Raw genomic sequence first — 25,635 nt, forward strand, 5'->3', positions numbered from 1 at the left:
TTTATAGATTATTTATTTACGTATCCTTCTTCTCCTGCAATTCCTTTGCCTTTTGTTTCCTCTCCTTAAGCTGCTCCTTCACTACGCCTAACAAGCCGAAGACAACGATGGCTCCGAGAGGACCTAGCAACGGGAGAAAGACTGCAAGCTTATGTTCACTAGGGAAGTATGCCTGTTGGACCATTTCCTTCTCAAAGAATGCCTTGTCTGAATCCTCTAAGCCCTTGGAGGAGAAGCGAACGGCGGAGGCAAAATCGCCATCTTGAAGGCCTTTCAATGCTTCGCCGTAATTATGCAAACTATCAACCATGTGAGCGCGTGTCAATTCCGGAATTGAGATTTCATCCAATGAGTCAGATAATGTGACCAATGACTTGAGATTCTCGAGTGAATGCTTGAGGTTCTTAACTCCCATGATCCTGTTGAATGAGTCTATTCTCATAGGAAGACTCTTCGGAAGTTTAGGTATACCGATAAGTTCAAGAAGCTGGGATGCAAATGTGTCAAAGATTCTTGACCACTGTTCTTTCTGGAGAGTGTAAGTGTAGTCTCCTAAAACAGGCATTGGAGCGTTGTAGATATACACGCCACCCCATTGAGGAACGATGAAAGAGTTTGTTTTCGAATGCTCCAATATCAATGGCTGGCCCTTTTGATTGCTAGCCGGGAAGAAAACAATGAAGTTAATAGTTGGATATATATCATGAGTGATCAAGTTCCAATCCCCGTAGTTGATGAAAGTGGACAAGTCCTTTGTTGGAACAATGTATCGATTGGTCTCATTATCAAAAACAGGAGGGGTGTGGAGCTTCGTGTAGTATTGGATTTGCGAGCTAACCTTGAAATTGGTATAATGTCTCAACACATCAAAGATTGGCTGCATAGTCGATACAGCCTCGTCTATCTCCCAATCCACCGAAATACCGTTTTCCACAAAAAGATTAAAAACAATGTTGTATGTTGAAGCATGTGGAACGGAAATCTCGTTGTGTTTGCTTTGTTTTTCGACATTGTTGATGACGCTCAAGATAGCCTTAACCTCGTCCTCGAAAACGATATCAAACAATTTAATCAACTCCTTGATGACACAATCATTACAGTTGACATGGATTGTCAGAGACTTCGAGTTTGGTGAAACAACAGGATCTGCTTTACCATCGAAGATGATATCCACGACGTAATTGTCGAATGGGTCCGGGGACTGGGTGTTTGATGATATTAACTCGATGCCCCAATTGTTTTCGACGTTCCATTTGCTCTGTAGTTCATTGTTGACCTTTTCCTGAAGAGTAGGAATATCGAGATCGTTCTCCGATCTCAAATACACGGGTACCCTGATTTGAATGGCATCCGAGAAGCTGGCACTCTTCTCTGACAAGTCTTCAACTGGCAAGTCAGCACGGTATGTACTCGTGGTATATATGAACATAGGTGCTCCAAGAAAGAGCACGAATGCAAATACCATCCACACCACAGATCTTCGAGACCATTTGGTAGGTTCAGACTCGTGCGTTGTCTTCATGCTGTTGATAGTACCTGGTTTCCAAGCGCGAAGTTAGCATTACGTACTATAGTTTTGCGACTGGCATTCAGCGACCCCACAGGTCAAGGTGTTGTAGACTGGGAGAATCTATGGTGGCTTTCAATGAAAGCAATTATCTTATTTGATTATTGAAATCTGGAACTCTCTTCACCTGATATGATTAATTTGAAATTTTATTTTTCATTAAGTACATCATTTGTATATTTCGTGGAAATGTCAATTTTGCAACTTGAACGCGAATATTTCCAAGATGGCGCACTGATCTGAGAGACTACTATAAAGTTCTCTTCTTAGCCAACTATGTTTAAGAAGCAACCAAATCCCAAACCGTCGTCTAATATCAAGTCTTCCGAAAGACGTGGTCTTCTAGGGACGGTATGCAAAGAATATGGCATCAATAAAGAGGAATTGGCTAAAGAGATTGAACTCAAGATCGTTCCTTCAGTCATCAAACAAGCAACCTACCAAAGCATCCAAGGCCATAAGGGTACTATTTATTATGACACTGACGAAAAACCTGTGTGGTTTAAGACCAGGGATTCTCCATTATATCCGTCAATCTATACCCTTTGGCAGGTAGGAGGCATTCTTCCTATAATTCTAACGAACAACCATGTTATCGAGAAATTATCTACCAATGCAAATCTTATGTTACCAGGAAGTATCCCACCATTTGACCCAAGGGCTACTAGAGGTGCCTTGGTAGGAATTGCTAGCTATCAGACCCCCACTGTTGTCAAAGCTATTGGACATTGCTCTTTGAACTTGACTCAATTTGATAATGTGGTTGGACGTCAGGGAACTGCTGTTACAATTATCCATGTCATTGATGATGAGCTCATGAAGCTTTACGATAATGATGTCGAGGTGCCTACTTCTGTAGAGCCTTACCTGCCTTCAGCGTACGATAATCTTAACAAGACGCTCAAAGCCTTATACGGGGAGGATGAGGATGAAGAAGAAGAAGAAGAAGATGAGGAGGGAGAAGAAGCAGCGACATCTGAAGATCACCATGAAGATGCTGAAGATGTTCCGGAGGAGACTGGAACAAGTGATAATGGGGGTAATGACGCTGACAACATTGAAGCAACTTCCCAGGTAGCCGAAGACGAAAATGCGTCTCAGACAGAAGAGCAAGATTCCGTCGAAGGAGTATCAGAAACTCTCTCTGAATTGCTGGTTGAAGATATCGATAACTTCTTCAACCGTTCGTTCATTCAGCTGGTAAAACTCAACCCAAAGATTGAACTTCCAATCTCTGCATCAAATTTTATGGGACAATACATTTTGAAGAATTTGCCCAAAATGGACTCCAAATATTGCAATGTGAAGAAGACATCATGGAAGAAAAGTGCCAAATTTCTCAAATCATTAGAGAAGCAGAAATATTTGCTGCTCAAGGGCAAAGGCGACGATGTTAGTGTCGTAGCTATAACGGTACCACCTGAAACGCTAGCCAACTTTGTCACGCATAAAACGAATGATTCAAATAAAGGCTCAGGGACAACACCTAGCAAGAAGGACCTCGATAAAAAGTTATCGGTTGTTTCGCTTTACAAACCAACTAGCAAAACAAGAATGGTCTACAATAAGGTCGACAAGGACTTTCAGAAATTGTACACTCAAGTGCAATTAAAAGACATTGTGAACGAGTACATCAATGCGGCATCTTTGGTCGACAAAGCTAAACCGAAGTTTATCAGTGTGGATGAACATCTCAAAGCTGCCACTGGAATCAAAGATGAGAAGGTTACAAGAGATAAAATTATTGCACCATTCACTTCTAACCATTCTCCTCATTATACAATTCTCAAGCCTGGTGAAACAACTATTCTGCCTAAGCAAGTTCATAAGGGCCTGCCACCAAAGATCAAGATCTTGACTAGTACGGTCCTCGGCAGGAAAAAAGTCACCACTGTGGTTGATTTTGAAAAGTTTTTTATAAAACCAGCTACTCTAGCAGAAGACCTTAAGAACAAATGTTCTGGATCAACCTCGGTCGGTCATAGTGTCCATAACCCTAATTTGACCGAAGTGATGGTGCAAGGTCCCCATGGACCAACTATCGTGGAGTATTTCAAAAACAAAGGTGTTCCAATTTCATTCATTGACTTTGAAGATAAGAGCAAGGGCAGAAGGAAACGATAGATGTTTTGATATTACAATAATATTGACACTATGACACAATTATTTAACCAGAATGTAGATACCATGAAAGATACAGAAAAAAGTCGTCATATTTGGAAGCGAATGTAATGTCCATTATTTTGGAGCGTTTGTAGCGAGCGACTAGATTAAATGACAATTTCAATAATGTCTTTAGCTGGACCTGCTGTTATGAATGCAGATTTTGTTGATGGGTTGATTTGAAGCGTTTGAGCCGGCATGTTACCTGGATAGACATGAGCATTTCGACATTGACTAACGTTGATGTAAGTTAGTGGCGAGAACCCACTGAGTAGGGCATCGACTCCGGCTCTTGTGACTCTGATACAGCCTTTGACCAGTAATCTCTTGAGGTTTCGTAAATGTAAAGAAATTGCGACTAATGAGGAATCACTAACAGCTGATCCACAGAATGAAAGATCCAAAGACTGTAAATTCTGACACCCTAGGCACAATACTTCAACAGCAGTGTCCAGAAGAGCACAGCAAAAGCTAAGATCTAGAGATTCCAAGTGTGGGGCTGCGTTGGCAACCGAAATAATTGACTTATCGGTCAAGAAGGTGCAATCTTTGAGCGAGAGCCGTTTTAAATTGGGGAATGTCCTGTAGGTCCAATACTGAAAGCCCATATCGGTGATCGTAGTGCAGCGTGTGAGGGCCAAAGATTCGAGAGTTTCATTGGCATTGCTTGCAATATGATGCATCACGTCATCAGTGAGAGCCTTGCAATAACTGAGACTGAGGCGCTTTAGGATCTTTGAGCCCATCTGATTATGTTGATCGCCAAAGGACGGATCTCTTCGAGTTTCATCAGACCACCCTATCAATCTCTGAACGACGTTGTCATTTACTTTTCGACAGTTGGAGAGATCAATTTCCTCTAGTTGGCTGCCAACAGACGGGGAAGCCAAATCCATGATAGCCATTGCACTAACTTCCCATGTAGACATCATTCTTATCAGTTTAAGATTACCGGCCATACCAATTTCGTTCACCATATAGCTAAAGCCTTCGTCCGTGATATGAAAACAATTGGAGATATCAATGAACTGTGTACGTGAACCAACAAAGTCAGTTATGGCTATTAGCGCATCATCGGTAATCGTTGTATTCCAGGGAGTTAGGTCTAACCGCTGACAGATATTGGGGGCCATGTATAGTAGCTGACGCCAACGACGGCTTACGATTCTCAATTTCATAAGAACTGGTAAGTCAAGAAACTCGAAAACCTTTAGTAGAATCTTGTCTGGCATGGAGCCTGGGCTAACAAGAACCGAAGACCGACGACGGCCCGCCAAACTCGCAAGCTTCATTCTCTTGCTATGGGGCATGTACTGAAATGAAGGCCTTCTGCTAGAAGGAAAGCTGTTCACTTGATCGAAAAGCTTTGCTGGGGGGACATTGAGATCAAGAGGTCCCTCCGGTAGTTGCCTCAGAGGAGAAACACTTCTGCAAACTGACCTTCGTTTCCGCCCAATCCCCTCACAAGAATCGACCGTGAGCGATGTAGGCGTCTTCGCTTGCACGGCATCAGGGTCGATCGAGGAAGCAGGAGAGACGGACCTTGAAGTTTTCGTGTGCGACGAATCGAACGCAGAAAATCCACCCCAGTTGGGGTTGAATAATGATGGTTCGGGAGATAAAAGCTGACGGTTGTTTGCGAGCGAGAGGTTCAGAGAAGCTCTCAGATTAACAGTCTCCACTGCAATGCTGCGTCTTCTTTCAGGCATAACAATGGGCAGAGCCAGCCCTACCCCAATGTTTTGTGTTTGATTCATCAACTTTCTCTCAAAGACAGTCTTTCTTATTTCGTCAACAAAATGCGAGTACTTGGAGCATATTCTCTCTAATTGATGCGATCGAATCACGATGAGCTCAACTGAAGTGACTGTTCTGATGGAAGCGCTTCGTTTAACGATCTTGCCATTTTGAGCAAGTTCTAAAAATGACATTTCCCCAAAATAGGCGCCTTTCTTGAGACGTGCTAAGATTCTCTCTGACTTATCCTTATTTTCACCATCATCGATGACCTCAACTTCACCGTCAACAACAAAATAAATGTCAGAGCCAAGATCTCCTTTACGGAATATGAACTCGTAGGATTTGAAGTTTAGCGGGTCAGCACCGAGTGCAAGGCGGTGTATGAGGTCAGGCGGTAGGTTTGCAAAGATGGGGACTGTTTTGATAAAATCTTGGATTGATATCGTTTGATCGACGTTATCTAGGGACATAACAAGTGGAGACGAAATGGAAACACGACGTGATGCAGTCACAATTTGCGATAGCGGCAGAGGATTGGATACCAGTAGAGTAGGCGCTGTGGATGTAGACGTTACTTGGTTTGGCCAACTGTCGGGTGCTGGGGAGTTATTTGGCCTGAGAATCGGAATGTCAGCCTTATTCTTCTTGTCTTGCATAGCTAGACGCTCTTGAGCCTCATCACGAATACGACGTTCGATCAAGGGGTAGGAACGCAAGACCGTGTTGAGAGCATCAGCTGTTAACACACCCAAAAGCACACGAGAACGAGCAACAACAGTGGCAGTACGTGGTCGGTTGAAGAGGATACCGATTTCACCAAAGAAAGCACCCGGGTTCAACTCAGCGTACACCGAGTCACCATCAGGAGAAGTGACGCTGACAGTACCTTTAAGAATCCAGTACATGGACAAAGCAGGGTCACCCTCTTTTATAACATATTCTTGGGGAGTGTATTGGACTAGTTTAAGCTTAGAAGCAACCTTATGATGGAACAGCGGTGGAGCATCTTTGAACAAGGGGAACGTCAGAAGCTTCTCTAGTAAGTTTGATGGAACGCTATCTTTAGCATGGACCAGGGTGGTCGGTGGAGGAGGCTGCAAAAGCAGAGCAGCTGGTGGAGGATCACCAGACGAAAGTGGCGAGGGACTGGATGGCTGGAAATTGCGGACAGGCAGCTTCATCACACGATCAGGCTCATGAGCTGAACGGAAGGTAAGTAGGCTGGCTGTTTGATGACGACAAGGATAAAGATGCGGGGGATGAAGATGATATGGATGGCTGTATAAAGACAAAGGAAGAAGTCACAATAACAATAATAGGTAAAAGTTGTACAAAAAGGCAGTCAGTATAAGCCGGTAAGTGGAAAAGGCAAAAGACTCTGGGGTCAGTAGAAGAAGGACCTAGGAGATGCGGTTTGAAAGAGATTGTGGGCTTGCAAGCAGTGCGTGCAGGAGGAAGTGTATCCTCGGGGTTACGTCGTCGAGGACCCTTATCAAACTGTGGTTTTGTGACACAACACAAGGAAAAAAGTTGTAGAATAAGTTTATGGCAGGGTTAAGAAGGGTTGGTAGAGGTCTAAGAAGGCCAAATATTACCATTTTAGGTCGGTTATGGGCTGGTTGTTCGTAGTCGGTTCGACGCGCGAACGATCCACTAAGTGCACTTGCATAGGAAAGGCTGTATAAAAAAAGCGTTTGTGCGCTGGCTGACGCAACGTCTCGAACAGCAGAAACCGTTGAGGGATGGCTGCAAAAGCAAGCATTTGGACCCTGGATTGGCGTGGCGCCAGGGGAACACTATTGTGATTGCGAGAATTCGAACTAGCAACTGCAAGGTAGATCTTAGCAAATAAATGTGTCTACAGTGGAGTATTAGAATGCTATTCTATGTACATGCTGGATGTCATTTTGCAATAGGAGATTGCAGTAATGGAATGGGGAGGTGCACAATCAGTTGCTCCGGAAAAAAAATGTTACATCATTAAACGAGCAGATTACTGGTGTCTAGCGGTAATTTACTTGCTCGATCATTGACTAAAATCAACCACAATGGCAGGCCCGAGGGTGGTACTAAGGTGACAGCGACCAATCATCACGGGATCTTTAAGGCCAACCTGGCTGTCATGAAGGGCATCGGAAGCAGCCTTTAAGTTACGAATAATTTCCTCGTCACTAAAATCACAACGTCCGATTGGAATGGCCATTTCTTCACCACCCTGTTTGAAGTAATAGGCACCGAAGTTCTCCTTCACGGTTTTGAGAATATCTTTGCCAACAGTACCTCTCTTTTCCAGGGGCATCAAGCCTCTAGGACCGAGAATTTTGGCAATCAGTCTTAACTCACCCACGACATCTGGATCAGCGTAGGCTTGGTCGATTTTGGCTAAATTGAAAGCGCCGTCTCTGATTTCGCTGATGAGATCAGAACCTCCAACTGTAACACCAGGGATTTCTTTGAGAGCTTCCTGCTTTTCGGAATTATTTACAAGAACGAGTGCCAGTGTGTCTTTGATGGCTTTGGGGAAGAAGATCTTTCCCAGGACAGGGAAAGATGACTTTGAAGGGACAAGGGAAACGTGGGCAGTGACGGTGGTTTTGCCAGGAGACTTACCCACTTCAGCAGCACGCAAGTAGCGCATGGCGGTGGGAATGTCCATGTATAGTGGGTGCTTGGAAGCTGGGGCTCTATGCTGAGCACGTCTTTTCATTAGTCTTCTGGCGCTGGCTCTGTTTTCTTCTTTTCTATCACGGGCTTTTTTGGAAGGAGGTGCAAGGGCCGGCGTAGTCGTCGAGAAAAGACGACATATGGAGAGGCCCGAACGGGCGATCAAGGATCTAGACAACATAGCAAGTTAGGGTCTTATTGTAGGGGAGAGCCAGTTGAAAATTTTGTGAGTGCGGGGTCACGTGACCATGTTTGAAAAGAAGTAAGTAGTGGTGATGAAGAGAAGTTGTGGTGTCTGGGTGTAACTCGTTCGAAGCAGCGAGCGAGCGAGCGAGTAGGAGAGGGACGAAAAAAAAAATGGAGCCAGACATGGCATAAAAAAAAGTAGACAAAAAAATGCCAAGATACGGATCGAGGCGAACACCGAGGTGGAAGACACAAGGCGGATGATAAGAAAAAAAATTACGGGTAGTAGAGAAGCATCATGTAGACTCGCCATCCCCCCGTGCTTCTACCACAGCCAGCATATCTATTTTAAGGGTATCCCAACCAATACCCCCAAAAAGGGTTTGCTGCACACCATCAAAGTCTAGCGAGAGCCAGTCAAGAAAAAGAATTCCCAAGGTAAAGAAGGTTAAGCTTTGGGTTCCTTTTCCCTCGTTTGGCCAAAATAAGCGCTTGTGCAACGGATATATCCCAAAGACAAAAGGTGCAAGTGGTCCCGCAGCCAATTGGTCTGCGTGAAAAGCGTACCCGCAACGTCCAGAAAATGAATCATTCAAGTCGCACAAGGGCTAAAAAACCACACACAAAGGAGGGAAAAAAGGCCCAGGCAGCCAGTGAGGTGAGCCAGCAGCGTGGGTTAACTTTGTGGCGAGTGTTGCTACCGTGAGCTGTGGCGAAGCGACGGGCTGGGCCCTGGCGGTGACTGACGTAACTCCCCACCAAGAAGAAAACGAATGACCTTTAGTTGTTAAGAGAAACTGGACAAGGGCGGTGGCAAACAGGTGAAGGTATATCCTTCATTCTTGGTAAAGGATACGGAGGAGATCCAGTGGTGTGTGTGGTTGAAGGATGAGCCTCGCCGCCAGGATTAGCCAGGACAGGACAAGTTTTTTTTTTGTGTTTAGCCCAGCCTCACTGGCACCAGCGGCATGCCAATTCGCTACGTGGATTTTAACCATTTTGGACCAAAACGCGAAAAAAGCACAAAAAAAAAAAGCACCACCAGGCAGCACCCAGCAGCGGCGGCAGCAGCGGCAGCACTGAACCACGGTTCCATCAACTAGACCTTGTATCCGAAGAAGTAGAAAGCGTTGAACTGTCCCCTTTGGGCACCGCCTCGCCCAGCCTAAACCTACCCATTCATGTCTCGAAGCCTAACGTTTATGTATGGTGACTGAACAGTGACAGCCAGGTTTTGTAGAGTTTATACAGCATGCGACACGAGTTAAGCTTTTTTTGTGAGGCCCAGAGCGAGAACAAAAAAAAGGGCTGGGCTGGGCTGGGCTGGGAATTATCCGCATTCGCAGACGAGCCTTGTTCTCTTTCTTGTTTGTTACATGAGTGACATACATACAGACACAAGTATACTTTTTGGCCAGGCGAATGAATTTTCCCAAAGAGTAAATTGCAAAAAAAAAAAAAAAAAAAAAAAACCACAGGCCAACGTCGAACCGTGCTGCATTGATATCGTTTTTTTTTCTTCCTTCTACTCTTCTTCTTCTTCAAAGAACACTGCTTTTATAGCTTCACCTCCCCCCATTCCATCCTGGTTCGCTTCCTCAAGGTCACCATCCATCGACGCTCTGGACCTCGTTTTTGCGTCGCATTTTTGTTCCATTTTTAGCGACCTAGATTTCGGCTCTCCGCATTTTGCGCACCCACGCTGCCTCAAATCGCTGCTTCTTCACTTAGCACAAAAACGCCTGCCCTGCCGCTGCAAAATATCTTTCTCTGTTTCCCACAGCCGCTCAGGGTTTTCTTCCGTTTGAACCCTTCAAATACACTTGTCCCAAACTTATTACTCCTCCTTCTTCCTTCGCTACCCAAGGGTCTTTTTATCTTCCGCGCTTCCCATTACCCTTTTTCCCACGAAAAACGTCTAACGGTGCCCTGCCCCTCCTCTGCTCACAATGTCACTACCGCCATCGATGCCTTTCACGGTGGTCGAAGTCGACAAGCTTGAGGTCAGCGTGCCTTCTATCCTTGACGACTGCTTCAACTTTGTTCTTGACCATGGTTTAGTCAAGGGAATTTTCAGAGTCAGCGGTTCTGTCCGCAGAATGAAGGCTGTCACGTCCGATTACTCACACTACCAGTCATGGCTCAATGACGAAAAGAAACCCTCCGTTCACGATGTTTGTGGTATCATCAAGAAATACCTTAGTGACTACTTGGCTACCATGAATGGCCTTTTTTCCCAACACCTGCTTGTGCTTCTTCGTCGTCAGTTCATCTCTCATCGCAGAGCTGGCTCTGACTGCAGCATCGACTCATACAAAAGTGCCAACACTTCCTTTGGTTCCCTGTCGCTATCGTCCGTTCCTGAAAGTGTATCGTGCTCTTTCTCCACCGTCAGAGATGCAGACGTGCTCCTAGACTCCATCGCTCACCTTCTTGTCACCAAGAACCTTACGTCTAAGAATAACTTCTTCATGTACTTGCTCCACATGCTTAAGCAACTATCACAACATGAAGAGGCAACCAGCATGTCTGTCGAAAACTCCTCCATTATCTTCCAACCATACATTTTTAACACCACCAACGTTGCTGACTTGCGCACCCTTCAAGACTTGCTTACCTTTTTGGTTCTCCATTTCGACCTGCTTCTTGAGAAGTACCTGTGCTACATCTCAATCTTGGGCGGTCTTGAAGAGTTGGAAATCGATAACATCTCCATCTCCTCGTCTGAAGGTAATGCCGTGTCCCCTGCCACGGTCTACTCCGACAACAGTTATACCCAGCGCAATTACTCCAATGCCTCTGAGGGCAACCCAAAGAGAAAATCTTCCCTTTCACAAAAATTCAACGGTCTCCTCGAGAGCTACCACCTCCCTGCCAATCGTTCCAAAAGATTTTCTTTAAATTTCACTTCCAGACAACAGTCATCCGATAAGGTCATCTCTTCTGACAACCTCCGGCATTCTACAAGCCAAGTGGCCTCTCTCTACGCTGATGTGGAACCCGCTGGTAACGACAAACAACTGAAAGTGACGCCGGCAAGTGGCGAGATCCTCACTCCCCCAGCAGACGACTCGCTTGGCTTCAACACCAAGCCTCAGATCGTCCTGCCAACTACCCAAGAACCTTCCAAGAGACCACAGCTTTCACAGAAGAAATCAAATAACAGCAAAAGGAGAAGTTTGATTAGCTTGTTCAAGTCTTCTTCCTCTGTGAATGATCTGAAATCTAAGGAAGAATTGAGTGTGCCTTCTCCAGCACCCTCTCCAAGGACTCCCACAGACAGCGACTTTTCACTACTAAAAGCAAAACATGCTGTTTCTGCCGATGACTTGCTACCAGGAAAGGTTGCTACCCCTTCAGAAGAGTTCAGTCTGCTAGGTAGAAACTTATCCTTGCGTGTTCGTGGCCGCAAGTAACAACTCCAAAACCTTATACGATTCATGACTGGCTTTTCCAATTTTTTTTACTGATTATATTCTAATGGGCTTATCTTTGATACCTTCTTGTTCTACGTTTATCTAATCATTTGGGTTAAGGTATTTAGATTCAATGGTGTATATATATTTAACTGTACTATTTTTGTTACCGCGTCGCACTCGTAGTAGTTGCAGTAAATCATCCTCAACGGCTTCTAATCCATGCATGGAAAACTCTAATGTCACACATTCAGGTTCTTCAAAGTGGAAAGCTTCTTGGTCTACCGGATGGTACGGTCCTTAGTTGCTGTCCGAAAATGGACCTTCTTGCAATCTCCATGAATAAGACCTCTATTTGGATGTTCAGGTTCAATGGTGAAAGAGTATACTCCATCAACAACAAAGCTCAAGTCTTGGACCTTCAATGGAATCTGAGTGGCAGATTCTTCGCTGTTTCCAGTGCTGATCACTTTATCAATATTTATGACACTAACACTGGAGATCTTGTCAACAAATTTGCAACCAATACGTCATTACCAATTACCTTAATGAGCTGGGTCTCAGTCAAGTTGGATATATCCATTGGATCCGAAAGAGCAATGCCATTTATTAATATGTTCAAGCAAGATATTCTTAAAGATCTTCCGAAGCTTAGCCACGAAGTGAACTTCTTCGATACGGAGAGAGCTGGAGGTGTTATCTCCTTACAAAACGCCTCTTCCAAGTCCCAATCAATGTCAATTTCGGCCACCAACACCAATGAGGACGATTCCTTACTCGATTACCTTCTTGTGGTGAACTCCAATTCTGTCCTTACTGCCACTTTTAACAACCTCTTCGCTGTACCAGATATTGAACTACCAGAGAACTGCAAGTTCATACGACACGAAGTGAAGGACGACTTCTTCAACCAGTATCTACTAGCAGAGACATCGTCCGGCGACTTGGAGGTCTTTAAGATGGAGTTTGGTTTCCCAGAAGCTAGACAGCGTTCCTACGTATTAGACATCTTGAAGTATTCGTCGCTTCTAATATCAATGCTCAATCACATTACAGATCAGGTTGCAGAGATGCAGAAGGAAGCTGCTGCATTCATAACAGTCTTTGATAGATATCTCTCTAATTTTAAAGATGCAATTGCTGAAGGTTCCGCTGAATCAGAAAACCCTGTGGAGGTCACTGAAGATGACCTCGTTGAGACTCTTATGGCGATTGTGTTGATGGGCGTCGTTCCACCACACCTTAAAGACTTCTGGCTCAATCAATTTGGTGAACGTGGCCTTCTTAGAATCTCTAAGTTGGGAAACGAACTCTATGAAGCCACGAGAAAGACCGCTTATGCGCAAGTCATACTTGCAATAGAAAAGATCATTATCATATTGAGTGATTTGAGAGGGCTTTGTCTTGCTGCTCAGAATATTTACGACGATTCATTGGGCATGACTGTCTCCACTTTGGAAACATCAGTCGAGTTGAGTAAGACGTTATTGAAGAGTTTCTACGAGTTCATCTGGGACTTCAATACTGAGCAAGAGTCATTCAATACCTTTTGCAACTTCGTTAAGGTGGAAATTATCGAGCGCCTTTCAAAGGAAGAAAGTGAGTTCTTGAAAGCCCATCCTGAAATTGAAGTCAGTTCGACTGCTACGGTCGAATATGTCGATAAGTATATGACTCAATCTGTACTCATGTCACTTCTCGAAATAGATTCTTCAAAGAATGATGTGATCATGACCACAGAAGATAAGGATGTTTCACTAATAAAGAAGCTTACAGACCTCAAAGCCGAGATCAACCAGACCCTTCTTCCGGGCATTCAAGAATACATTGCAAAGAAAGCCAACTTCAAAGTCATTGGAACAATTCCAAGGCTGTCAAGTCCTGGTGAGTGCCAAATAATTTTAGCGGATGAGAATATCCTCGTCGCTACATCCCATCTGAATCTGCTTACAATCAATAGCTTTGGCGGAGCAGGACAGAAAAGTACAACAATTGACTTCCCCAGTGACATAATCTCATATCTGCTTATAGCAGGGTCCCGGGCTCTTGTTCTTCTAAAAAAATCCGACAATTTGTCTGAGTTAGTCTTATTTAAGGTGCCTGATATTGGCTCAGATGCGAAATATCTAGATTTAGAGATATACCAGGTGGTGGCATTTGACGGCGATGGAACTATCCCGGAACCTGCAATTATGGCAGTAACCAAAGATCCGCTTTCGAGCGGTGTTACAGGCTGCATCTTTGACAAGACGAAAAGGAACTATTCCATCATAAGGATATAGTCATTAATCGTAAAAATAAAAGGGGCTCATTTGGTAATCACCTTTGTCATTCTCAAAAAATTGACGAATAACATACTCCTTGTAGAAGAACCTAATGTTGCGTTCATTGGGGATCAATTGCTTGTGGAGAATGTATTTCTTTTCGTAAGGAGAAATATCTTTGTTCCTGTCATGCTGGCGAGATGCATAACGGAAGAAGTTTTCATTAATTGAAATTGTGCTATCATTAGACCGACCGGATGCTACTTCACCCAAATGAAACATGTGCTTTTTAGTCAAAGGACGAATGCGTTGAATAATATCCTTAACACTAGACACCTTGGTTCTGATATCTCGTTCTCTAGATGCAACGCTCTTCGGTAGACCATAACTTGTTGGTTCGTGGAGTACCTCTAAAGGCTTTAACTTTACGTCTAGCAAGGTTTCCGAATGCTTCAAAACAAACAGATAAAAGGGTTTAACCTTTTCAAGGACTTCTTCAATGCTTGATTTGGAATGGATCTTCCGCAATGGCTTTATGGGAGTTTCGCCTCGCGGTAGCGAGAGCTTCATTTCATTCATAAGCAGGAAACCTTTCAATTCAGGACTCGAATTAGCTAGTTCTTTATCATACCGGCTAATATGCTTCTTTTGCCCAAACTCGTGTAGTAGATGAACTGTTGGCCAAACAGGTTTAAATGCACTGTATTTAGTATTGATGAATTCCTTAACCCACGGCTGTTGAGGCTCACTGTCCTTGTATAATAGATCTAGAACCTTATGAATCAGAAAGTTGTCACCTTTTAACACTTCATCAGTAGTTTTCATCACCTTGTGGTACCATTTGGGATCTTCAACTGGTGCATTGGGTATTGACCTTCCATTTCTGAAGGCATCTCGAGCCTTCGATTTGGCTAGATTGAGGCTTCCCACGTCAAGTGGAAGACGATTGAGATTCTTATAAAGCTTCTTGTAGTATGATAAAGTTGGCTTCATGGAGTTTTTCATCGACTTTTGATGCACATCCTTCGATTTATTCAATTAACTAAGTCTGCTAGTTATGGTGACACTGGACTATGCGCGGTTGCGAAGACTACTCCAGTCAATGTAGTAAGAGCACCATCACTCGCTGAAATTTCCTAGAAAAGCGTTGAGAAATCAAGATAACCTAATTGCCACTATCAGGCCATCAATTCTCTCTTTCAACCAAAAGTTGTTGGTTTTAGGGCCTATTTACGTTTGAAGTTTATTGAACCCGTGCACCTTGGACTGAATCTATACGTTTCCCATAGTTAGAGTTATACACCTACTTCAACAACCATGGCATTGGCGGAGTCTTTCCTTCGAAGGGTCCACAAACTGGGAATAATCCCTAAGGTTGTGAAGCTACTACCAGTTATATCATTTGTCTTCGCACTTGCCAGTGTCGCTTGGCTCCTTGTGCTTCCTCAAGATGGCCAGTTCAGAAACACGTATATTTCAGAGAATGCGTTGATGCCTGGTCAAGTCACGTCCTACTTCCGTGAAAGTGAATGGAATATTGTTAGAGGCTATAGATCTGAGACCAAGAAATGGAACTACGAAGAGTCAGCGAGATCTAACCCGATGCTTGAGACGTGGTTGACGGATCTTGGTCTCAAGGTGGCACACTTTGAGGATGATAAAACCAATAGCTCCACACTCTATGCTATTATGCATGCCCCTCGTGGTGACAATACAGAGTCGGTGGTCCTTGTTGCCCCTTATATCACATCAACCAACGAGGACAATATCGGTGGTCTCGCCTTGGCGCCAGCTTTGGCTCGTTACTTTGGTAGGATGTCGATCTGGTCCAAGAATGTCATCTTTGTATTTCCAAGGGATGGACATGCATCATTGAGGTCTTGGGTTGAAGCTTACCACACCTCCTTGGATCTTACAGCAGGTTCTATTGAAGCTGCCATTGTGCTAGAATATGCCAAAGATAGTGATAACTTTGACCACTTGCAACTCATTTACGAGGGTCTCAATGGCCAACTTCCGAACTTGGATTTGATTAATACCATTACAACAATCGCCAGAAATGAGAATATGCATGTTGGAATTCAACTGACCCCTGGCGAAGAACTTACGAGAAGGGATTACGGATCTCGTTTGAGAACCTTGGCTAGAGGAATCCTTCACTTGGCAATGGCAGGCTTACACAAGTCTACCTTTGGATGTGAAGCTTTTTCTGGATGGCAAATTCAGGCCGTCACTATCCGTGCAGTTGGTACTGGTGGCCCTGATATCACACAATTCGGAAGAATTGTAGACTCCACTTTCAGAGCGGTCAACAATTTGCTTGAAAAATTCCATCAGTCGTTTTTCTTCTACCTTCTTTTGTCACCCAAGCATTTTGTCTCTATCGGAACATACTTACCTTCGGCTGTCCTTTTGGCTGTTGCATTTGCCTTGAGCTCCTTGTGCTGCTTGGCGAATGGTGTTACAGGTGGAGAATATCTTATTGGTATGGGAACATTATTGATGACCTTCACAGCCATTGAGCTCGTCTGTTTGATCTTCGCATTTGCACTTCCCCACCTAGTGGAGACTGCTGCAGATCCATACCTGCAATCAAGGTTGATAATCATTGTCGCAATTGTGGTTTCTTTTCTCTTATCATTGAAGCAGGTCGTTAGAGCGATTGTACCCCTGAGATTCAGCAAGGTGACGACGTACTCCTTAATTGCTTTCAGTCTTTATTTCATTGCAATGCTAATCACCACCTTGCTTATCGTGCATTTTGCGCTTGCATTCACCATTGGCTTATGCTCCTTGCCATTGACCTTCATTCAACCGCAGATATCAGCTCAAATCAAAAATAAGGGCAACGCGTTCAAGACGAAAATTCTCGCATGTCTTCTTGTATCCTCCCCGATCACGGCAATCCTTCTTTTGGGTTACTTCTATGATGGTGAAAAGGAGGCTGGTATTGTCACTTTGACCCAACGTCTATTGACACTGTGGGATGAATTGCAATGCTGGACGTGGTTTGTGGTTGCCCTTGGCTGGTTCCCTGCGTGGATATCGATAGCAATTGCATATACTTTTGGCACATTCGAAGAGGCAGGTGTACAAGAGGTACAAGAGGAGAAACCCAAAACTGAATAGATTTATTAAAATACAACAATTTTTCACTGCTTGAAGTGTTCAACGAACTTTTCATGGAATGAAGCCCAGCTACTAATCCATTCGGTTCCTGGAGGTAAGAAGGTAGTTCTCAAGTGAGCAGTGCCTGGTGCCTGGCCAAACCCGTTACCAGGAACGCAACAGATACCAGTCTTCTCCAATAATTCGGTACAATAAAGTTCATCAATCGTCAAGTTCATCTCATCAGCCTTCTTGAACAAAGAAGGGTAGCTCTCCTTTGAAAAGTTCAAGCGTGGGAAAAGGTACATGGCACCTTGTGGCTTTTGACAGCTAACATCAGCCATCTTGCTAAAAGCCTCGTACAACAGCAGGGCTCTCTTCTCAAGGTCCTTGTGTATGCTCAGAGTCTCGTGGTGGTATAATTCATAAGATGGGTCACCCTGCTTTGGTGGGTTGATCATAAGTTCCACAAGGGCCTGACCGGACACGACAGAACAAAGGTTGATGGATGCTAATTTGAAGATAATGTCACGGACCTCACGGGTGAAACCAACCAATTCCATGTAGCCACCACGCTGGCCACACTCGCCACTGACACCCTTGGAGGTGGAATGCAAAGAAGCAAGCTGAACGTGCTTGTACAATTCATTATCCTTCTCGAGCAACTTAGACAAGACCCTCTTGACGGAAACGAACTCGCCGTGGAAGACGTTCTCCTGGTAAACCTCATCAGCGATAAGGACAAGACCGTGTTCAGCAGCAATGTTGATAAGCTCGACAATATCTTGTTCCTTCAAGATAGCACCGGTTGGGTTACCTGGGTTGATAACGACCAAAGCCTTGATGGTGACACCCTTTTCCTTGTTTTCAGCAATCAATTCACGAATCTCGTTAGGGTCGGTAGACCATTCCTTCTCTTCGTTCAAGAGGTAGCCAATTGGGACAGCATTATTCAAGGCAATCGATGCGGTATACAATGGGTACTGAGGAATTGGGATCAAGAAACCAGACTTGTCGTTGGAGGACAAAACCTGGATCAAGTAAGAAACAGCAGCGGAAGCACCACCGGTCAAGAAGATATCAGTAGGGTCAGCAGCATAACCGTCTCTCTTTTCAATGAAGTTAGCAACCGATCTACGGATGCCAGCGTCACCTTGGGAATGGGAGTAGGCACCGACAGAACCGGTGGACTTTAGGAGCTTACGGGCACGCTCCACAGTGTCAGATGGGTACAAGTGTTCACGAACAGAAGGTTCCAACTTTTCAATCTTGCTGATAAGTGTTGGGTACTGAATCAACGACAAGACTTGTCTGTACCAGGACAAGGGCTTCTGGTCCAATTGCTGAGGGTTACCAATGTTGGCACTGATGATACGGTCGTAAGGCAAGCCGTGGGAAGGATTGGTATCGATTTCCGACCTCAATTCGTCGGCACGAATAGGGATCTTACCACGTACAGCATACTTTGCTTCGAGGGTGGACTCATTCAAGTCCTTGATGGTGAATGGAGGAGCTGGCAGGAAAGAAGACTGGCATCTGCGAGAGATAAGCAGCGGAGACATTTTGGAATGACGAACGAAATGATGGAGCTTCATGGTGGAAACGAAGGAGTATTTAAAGCAATGCGGAAATGAATCTAATGATTGTAGACAAAAGCGGCTAAATGATCGGAATGGGAGAACGGAAGCTTGTGCTGAGCTTTTTTTTTTTTTTTTTTTTGCTAGTGGAGAGTATGTAAGAGCACTAATGACTCCAGTAATTTTTCGCGTCAGTGCAGTCCATTTTGTGGAGGGAAGCAGGGAAGCATTACGGCAAGTCCGATCAACAGCATACTACTTGCCTCGATAAGAAGGAATAAGCTCCTGATAAGGTAAGTGGGAAGCATCAGTATCGGCCCTACCGTTGAAAAGTGGGATCTGAGTGGCGGGGTGAGTGGGGTGGGAGTGGTTGCAAAATACAAATTGCGGAACTGTAGTTCCGTGATAGATCGCTTCTGATCGGCCCACCGGTCACCGGGTCACTCCGGCACTTTTTTGACTGCGTTCTTTGGGCTTATGCTTGGGCTTGGGCTTGGGCAAAAAAAAAAGGTTTGTTGAACCCACTGGCTCTTGTCCCTGGTTCGAATACCGCAAGCGCCACTTCGTGTGAGGTGACTTTTTTTGGGAGTGACTCGAAGTTGGCTTTCGATAACAGGAGCCTCCTGTGAGGGCCTCCTGTGAGGGGTGCTATCGTGACGTTGCTCCCTGCCCCGCCAGACACACTATCTATAAAAGATAAGGCAGTAGGACATGGAGAGAATTTTTTTTTTTGGAAATTCCACCACTCTTCTCTTCCCTTGCTCTGCCTTTATAAACCTCTCATTTTGCTTTGACATCATACCATTTACATCAGCCCATAAGCCAGGCCATAACTTACCCTTACCTGTAACACACTATATTAGGGGCTAGGCAACTTTTGTGTGGGGGCCAGAAAGAAAGGACCAACTTTAAGGGCTTTGGGAGCCCCTTGGTGAAATGTATAATTCTGCCTTTTCGTTGTCTCCCCGCCAGGTATCTTTTTCTCCCTCGTCGCGTCCAATTGTCAACCGGTAACGAAGGCCTGGCCACCACCCCAGGAATGGCTGCGAAATGCGACCCCAGATTTTCATTCAGGAGCTTGACGCTGTGGTGACTTTTTGTGTCTCCCTACCCACCGGTTGGCGTCAATCGTTTGCTGAAGAGTAGAAGCCAGGAAACGTGAACGCCAGAGCAAAGAAAAACTTACAATATACTGTTCATGCCGTGGATGGTTCTTCGGACTTCGAGAATGATGGGTGTGTGCCCCTTTCTTTATTTCTCCCCCGACACTCGCTCGTCCTTCTCCTCTGCATTGTACACAAGCAACCCCAGATATGATAACGTGATCAAATGATATCAGCCTAGTTTCTTTTGTTTCGTTAGTTTTTCACCCCGGTTACGGTATCTACTCATCCTTCTCTGTGGGAACATATATATATTGGTCAGGGGGCTGCCAATAGTCTGTCGCTTATCTGCTTCGTTTTTCACCTACTGCTCCTTGATTTTTGCAACCACCATCTACTCCTTACTATGTCTGAAAGACGCTTTTCGTTAGCTATAGAGGACGTGGACTCTTCTGAGTCCCCTGAATCTCCTCCAAATAAACCCTTGTCGGGATTTTTACTTGACAATCAAAGGCCTCCTTTGACAAAATCCACCTCTTTTACCCCAGAGTCAAAACCAGATACTTACTCTCCGCAAAGGAGATTTTCAATTTGTGACCTCAATACTTTTGGCGAAGAAGTGTCAGAGAGGCTTTCAGAGCTGTCCTCAGAGAGGCTTTCACAAGTGTCGTCACCAAGATCTTGCAGCTTCAAGAACCATCATAGGCGAAACTCCGTTGCTATCAAGTTCCTGCTACCCAGAACTGCCAGTACTACGACCTCCTCAGAGAATAACTGAAACATACCCAGTTTGCTTGCAGGATAATGCTATCTATGCTGTACCGAAGTACAATGAATCTATAAATCTGGTGCGGAAGAGCCAATCTGTGTCTCGAAACTCAGGCGCCTTGACACTTCTCGATGACGGGCCCACCGTGCTTCGCGGTGTTGATGCATTGCTACCCTTACTAGTCATTTCTTTGCTCTTCTCAGCCAGGTTGCTCTGGAGTGATGCTTGGGCACTAACGTCATCCTCCAGGTCCTCAACGGCCTGCTCCAGCCCCAGCCGAGCTCCGCCACCTCCATCTTGCTTATCTGTCCCACCACAACTGTGACTTGAGGGAATACATTGAAGATTCGCCTGATACCGATTTCGGTCAGTAGAGAGCAAATAAGCACAATGTTTTCTTGCTTAACAGTGTGGTCAATTAGAACTTGAATCGCCATGATTGCGGCAGCTCCGCTTATAATTTGTGCATCAAACAAGAAGAATCTATCACCAGTCTTGGCTTTGGGCAATGATTCGGTATGCAATTGTGGCTCGCCTGTAAGCGAGTCACTTTGAATCAAAAGCTTTCCGATCGGGATTGAAGGAAAGGTCTTCTTGATGGAGTTCATGAAACAGTCTCCTGAACGAATAATGCTCACAGCAACAATATCTTCAGTCTGCTTCAACCCTTTATATGAATACCCTTTACAGCATTTTACATCAATTTCCTCGTAGGCGGTGAGCTGCTCAATTGCAACCTCGATTAGGAGATTTGCTATGCGATCGAAATAGAAAATAAAATCAGTACGATCAGTCTGTGCATTGAACAAAATCAGGTAGATTCCCGCAGTATGGTTATTGTAAGGGAGGATCTTCAAATTTTGGATACTCTGTAGATCAAAGTTTGGACCTAGTCCGAGTGCCTTTAGACGACGAAGATGCAAGGTGCTCTTGAGTGCTAATCTCTTTTGAATGTGCTGAATCATGAGCTCTATGGCAGTGGTATTCTCAAGGCCTCGAGGTATGACAATATCAGCATTATGCATGGTTGGCGTAACAGACGAGACGGCATTTGGTTTCACGAAAACCTCCCACTGCTTAAGTGCACCGGCAAGATCTCTTCCACGATACAAAATGTCTCGTGTGAGTCTACGAGCCAAGCACACATCAAGATCGGTGTCAACGAAAATCTTGATATCCATAAGGTCGAGTAAACGCTTATCGTAAAGAGCGTAAATTCCCTCCATAATAATAACATTGGCGCCGTAGATGGTGATCGTTTTATCCGACCTATTGTGGTGCGTGAATGAGTACACTGGAATCTCTGTCTTCTTACCTTGTTTCAACGATTTGATGGTCTCAACAACAAGATCCAAGTCAATGGAGCCAGGCTCATCGAAATCAAAATTGTTATTAAATGCTTGTTCTCTCTGTTCAGGGATAATGGGTTGTAGAAGTTGTCAAACAGCAAAAGCACGGTCCAAGGTTGGTTCAACTCCAGGATGACCTTCTGAGCAATACTGGTTTTTCCAGACCCCGAGAACCCTGCAACACCTATAATATACGGCTCTGTCCATGGAGGGATGTAAGTGGAAACGCCAGGTGATTTGCTGTGAAGTGACAGCGGAGTTGGATGATCCAGCGACCCCTGTGGAGTAGCCGATGAAACGGCGGACATCGGACTAGGCAGAAAGAATGAAGATGTTTCGTCATGAGGAGCAATTCGGGATGATCTCCGTCTCCCACTAACCAGGGAACTCATGGGAAATGCGGATGGGCCTGACAGAAGAAGTTGATTAGAGGTTATCTAGCGCGATGCTCATCAGCTGTCTTCCTACAGTCCAGATAGTGTTAGTGAACCTGAGGTAAACAAGGCAGCATACACAATATACAGATAAGATATAATCCATGTCAAGAATAAGTGGAACGGGTCATCGACGGAGAAAAGACCTCTGGGAAGATGAAGAGGACAATGAACGCAAGCTGACATTGGACGATGTCCGCAGTGAAGAATCCATTGCTGAAAGCGAGAAAGATACCCAGAAAGGTTCGAAGATAGGGGCAATAGATGTCGATGATGCTCGAAAGTCTTCCAGAGCTGCCTACCTTCAGAAACGTCTCGAATCTAAGCTTGCAGAACTTGAGGCTGACTTGGAACGTCTAGAGTCTCGCAATGACCTCAATGCTAGGGAAGCACAGGAATACCGAGAAAAGAAAGAGCTTATCGAATCCATTCGAAATACGAAAGACGTTGAGCAATTGAATGAGTATGAGCTTCCAGGAACAGATGGCTCCACATCTCATGTCGACAGAAAACGGAAGCGTGATCTACTATCAGCAAAACAAAGAGATGAAAGAACAGAAGTGGTGGATACAAAAAAGAAGTTTCGTTTTGAAAACCAGTGGGAACTTGACCAGTTACGAAAAGCTTCCGAAATCAAAACCGCAAATCCAGATGAAATTCAAGTTCAGCTGGATCAGCAGTATGAGTACGTCTTCGATGATTCGCAATTCATAGACTTTGCTGAAGAAGACGAGCAGGAAGAAGGGGATGATACAGATGATGACCCGGTCTCGGTCAATGCTTCTGCTCGTTCGTCGATGAAGGAAGTTAGGGAGTCTTTACCGGTGTTTCAACTTCGACAGGAGTTTCTTCAAAAGGTCGAAGAGAACCAGGTACTCATCGTTGTGGGTGAGACTGGTTCCGGTAAAACTACTCAGCTACCGCAATACTTATTCGAGGCCGGATACACGCAAACAAAGAACGATAAAGATCAGGTACAGAAAGTTGGATGTACACAGCCAAGAAGAGTTGCAGCAACATCCGTGGCCGCCAGAGTGGCTGATGAAGTCGGTTGCAAATTGGGAGACAAAGTCGGCTACAGCATTCGTTTTGAAGAGAGTACTTCTGAAAATACGCATATCAAGTATCTCACGGATGGTATGCTTCTAAGGGAATTCCTTACTGATCCTTTGCTTACATCCTACAGTGCTCTCATGATCGATGAAGCTCACGAACGCACTGTATCCACTGAAATTGTTTTGGGATTACTCAAAGACATCATCAAAGAGCGGAACGATCTCAAACTCATAATTGCTTCTGCCACTATCAATGCTTCAAAATTCTCTGAGTATTTTGATGATGCACCAATCTTCAAGATTCCTGGCAGAAGATATCCTGTTGATGTATGCTACACTAAGAACCCAGAAGCAAATTATATTCAAGCTGCTATAACGACTATCTTTCAGATTCATACCACTCAAGAGACCTCTGGAGACATTCTTGTTTTCTTAACCGGACAGGACGAGATTGAATCAATGAATGAGGCGTTAGTTGAAGCTTGTGATAAGTTGGGATCACTGATAAAAAGGCTAATAATTGCCCCAATCTATGCTAATCTTCCGCCAAAACAACAGCAGCAGATTTTCGAGCCGACTCCACCGGATGCTCGTAAAGTTGTTCTAGCCACTAATATTGCTGAAACTTCCATCACAATTGATGGAATTAAGTATGTCATCGATCCGGGATATGTGAAAGAGAATGTTTTCAACCCCACTACAGGTATGGAAAGTCTTGTCGTGGTTCCATGCTCTAGAGCATCTGCAGACCAAAGAGCAGGTAGAGCAGGAAGAGTGGGACCAGGAAAGTGTTATCGTCTCTTTACTAAGTGGTCTTTTTACAATGAGTTGCAGGCAAATCCCACTCCTGAGATCCAGCGTACAAATCTTAGCACTATTATCCTCATGCTTTTGTCGATGGGTATCACTGATTTAATGCATTTTGATTTCATGGACCCTCCTTCGTCACAAACCTTAATCAAATCCTTTGAGTTACTTTATGCACTAGGCGCCCTCAACATGAAAGGTCAAATCACAGATATTGGAAGGAAAATGGCCGAGTTTCCAATGGACCCTATGTTCTGCAAATGTCTCCTCAAAAGTGCCGATTTCGAAGTGACTCCAGAAATCCTATCCGTTATGGCACTACTTTCTGAGTCTTCTTCGCTCTTTTTCCGTCCAAAGGACAAAAGAGAACAGGCAGATAAGAAAAAGGACGCTTTTCGTCATGACCTAGGTGATCATCTTACTCTTCTAAACATCTGGAACGAGTGGGAAAATACGGGCTTTTCAAATATTTGGGCAGAGGAGAATTTTCTTCAGTATCGTACACTTAAAAGGGCCAAGGAAGTTCGGACCCAATTACAGAGGCTATGCAAACGGGTGGGCATCGATGTAGAGGAAAACAGCCTGTCTAAGTTGGACTATGATGAGAAGTTGAAACGGATACAGAAGGCATTGGTTTCAGGCTTCTTCCCGAATGTCGCTAGACTTTCCAAGCTTGGATCGAGCTACGTTCAATTGAAACGGAAACTTCCCGTATTTATTCACCCATCATCTGTGTTGTACCCTTTAAAGCCGCCTCCGAAGTTTGTCTTATATCATGAGTTGGTTCTCACTTCTAAAGAATACATGAGGAATTGCATGATAATTGAAGAGAAATGGCTTGATGAACTCGCAATGCATTACTATACAACAATCAATCCCGATTCGAAGGGACAAGAATAGACTCTTAAATATTTTCCATGATTTGTTCAACATTGTAGAGCCCCAATCCGACGGTCAAAAACGTTTCCAACTTTCTTCAGGTTTAGAAAGTATCTACTGGCATCTTCATGGCCCAACTTTTTAGTTAGCTTTGCAAAAAAGAGGCCACAAGCGTTGCAAAGGGTTCTACTCCCTGTAGGGCCCGACCTCCATTCTGGGGTCTTCTTTGAACCACACTGGCTGCATTGTGTGTTCTTCTTTAGGCAAAGATCTTTGTTTAAAAGGTTTTGTGGGTAAACAACTTTCTCTGACGAATGCTTCGTAGCCGGTCTAGGGGAACAGGAGAAAAGTATCTTTTCATGACTCATTAAGGTACTTTTCATTCTATTGCTGTGTCTTTTGGCAATATGGCTGGTTCTCCTAGACTTCTTTTTAACTCTTATGCTATTATTTTCTGGCTCTTGCGACTCTGCTTCTTCATCCGATATTGATGATATGGAAATAGGAGTCGCTAGCTTGACCAGGTCTTGTTCATGTGTCGTGTCCTCATCTCC

At 44.5% G+C, this 25,635-nt stretch overlaps 11 protein-coding genes across 11 annotated transcripts; 6 read left to right on the top strand and 5 right to left on the bottom strand. All coding sequences in view use genetic code 12, as the record gives it.

The window, feature by feature from the left end:
• Positions 1-16: 16 nt before the first annotated feature.
• Positions 17-1,522, bottom strand: CXQ85_001708 (uncharacterized protein; the record flags this gene model as incomplete). Its single annotated transcript, XM_025485406.1, has 1 exon — positions 17-1,522. The coding sequence occupies one exon, from the start codon at positions 1,520-1,522 to the stop codon at positions 17-19; it is 1,506 nt and encodes a 501-aa protein (XP_025340871.1).
• Positions 1,523-1,843: 321 nt separating this feature from the next.
• CXQ85_001709 (uncharacterized protein) lies at positions 1,844-3,691 on the top strand (the record flags this gene model as incomplete). The annotated part of the gene is made up of 1 exon (XM_025485407.1): positions 1,844-3,691. The coding sequence occupies one exon, from the start codon at positions 1,844-1,846 to the stop codon at positions 3,689-3,691; it is 1,848 nt and encodes a 615-aa protein (XP_025340872.1).
• A 146-nt stretch (positions 3,692-3,837) lies between these two features.
• On the bottom strand, positions 3,838-8,315 carry CXQ85_001710 (mitochondrial 54S ribosomal protein uL1m; the record flags this gene model as incomplete). The annotated part of the gene is made up of 2 exons (XM_025485408.1): positions 3,838-6,671; positions 7,550-8,315. 2 exons carry the CDS (start codon positions 8,313-8,315, stop codon positions 3,838-3,840), a joined length of 3,600 nt encoding a protein of 1,199 aa, XP_025340873.1.
• A 1,954-nt stretch (positions 8,316-10,269) lies between these two features.
• CXQ85_001711 (Rho GTPase-activating protein) lies at positions 10,270-11,736 on the top strand (the record flags this gene model as incomplete). The annotated part of the gene is made up of 1 exon (XM_025485409.1): positions 10,270-11,736. The coding sequence occupies one exon, from the start codon at positions 10,270-10,272 to the stop codon at positions 11,734-11,736; it is 1,467 nt and encodes a 488-aa protein (XP_025340874.1).
• A 317-nt stretch (positions 11,737-12,053) lies between these two features.
• CXQ85_001712 (anaphase promoting complex subunit 4) lies at positions 12,054-14,018 on the top strand (the record flags this gene model as incomplete). Its single annotated transcript, XM_025485410.1, has 1 exon — positions 12,054-14,018. One exon carries the CDS (start codon positions 12,054-12,056, stop codon positions 14,016-14,018), a length of 1,965 nt encoding a protein of 654 aa, XP_025340875.1.
• A 26-nt stretch (positions 14,019-14,044) lies between these two features.
• CXQ85_001713 (uncharacterized protein) lies at positions 14,045-14,993 on the bottom strand (the record flags this gene model as incomplete). The annotated part of the gene is made up of 2 exons (XM_025485411.1): positions 14,045-14,069; positions 14,095-14,993. 2 exons carry the CDS (start codon positions 14,991-14,993, stop codon positions 14,045-14,047), a joined length of 924 nt encoding a protein of 307 aa, XP_025340876.1.
• Positions 14,994-15,317: 324 nt separating this feature from the next.
• On the top strand, positions 15,318-17,129 carry CXQ85_001714 (GPI-anchor transamidase subunit; the record flags this gene model as incomplete). Its single annotated transcript, XM_025485412.1, has 1 exon — positions 15,318-17,129. The coding sequence occupies one exon, from the start codon at positions 15,318-15,320 to the stop codon at positions 17,127-17,129; it is 1,812 nt and encodes a 603-aa protein (XP_025340877.1).
• A 23-nt stretch (positions 17,130-17,152) lies between these two features.
• Positions 17,153-18,670, bottom strand: ALT1 (alanine transaminase; the record flags this gene model as incomplete). The annotated part of the gene is made up of 1 exon (XM_025485413.1): positions 17,153-18,670. The coding sequence occupies one exon, from the start codon at positions 18,668-18,670 to the stop codon at positions 17,153-17,155; it is 1,518 nt and encodes a 505-aa protein (XP_025340878.1).
• A 1,524-nt stretch (positions 18,671-20,194) lies between these two features.
• Positions 20,195-20,566, top strand: CXQ85_001716 (uncharacterized protein; the record flags this gene model as incomplete). The annotated part of the gene is made up of 1 exon (XM_025485414.1): positions 20,195-20,566. The coding sequence occupies one exon, from the start codon at positions 20,195-20,197 to the stop codon at positions 20,564-20,566; it is 372 nt and encodes a 123-aa protein (XP_025340879.1).
• Positions 20,567-20,739: 173 nt separating this feature from the next.
• URK1 (uridine kinase) lies at positions 20,740-22,214 on the bottom strand (the record flags this gene model as incomplete). Its single annotated transcript, XM_025485415.1, has 2 exons — positions 20,740-21,966; positions 22,014-22,214. The coding sequence occupies 2 exons, from the start codon at positions 22,212-22,214 to the stop codon at positions 20,740-20,742; spliced, it is 1,428 nt and encodes a 475-aa protein (XP_025340880.1).
• Positions 22,215-22,444: 230 nt separating this feature from the next.
• On the top strand, positions 22,445-25,102 carry CXQ85_001718 (DEAH-box RNA-dependent ATPase; the record flags this gene model as incomplete). Its single annotated transcript, XM_025485416.1, has 1 exon — positions 22,445-25,102. One exon carries the CDS (start codon positions 22,445-22,447, stop codon positions 25,100-25,102), a length of 2,658 nt encoding a protein of 885 aa, XP_025340881.1.
• Between the last annotated feature and the right edge of the window lie 533 nt (positions 25,103-25,635).

This window comes from Candidozyma haemuli (assembly GCF_002926055.2).
Source record: "Candidozyma haemuli strain B11899 chromosome Unknown C_2014730914, whole genome shotgun sequence".
In the NCBI taxonomy this organism is placed as follows: domain Eukaryota; kingdom Fungi; phylum Ascomycota; class Pichiomycetes; order Serinales; family Metschnikowiaceae; genus Candidozyma; species Candidozyma haemuli.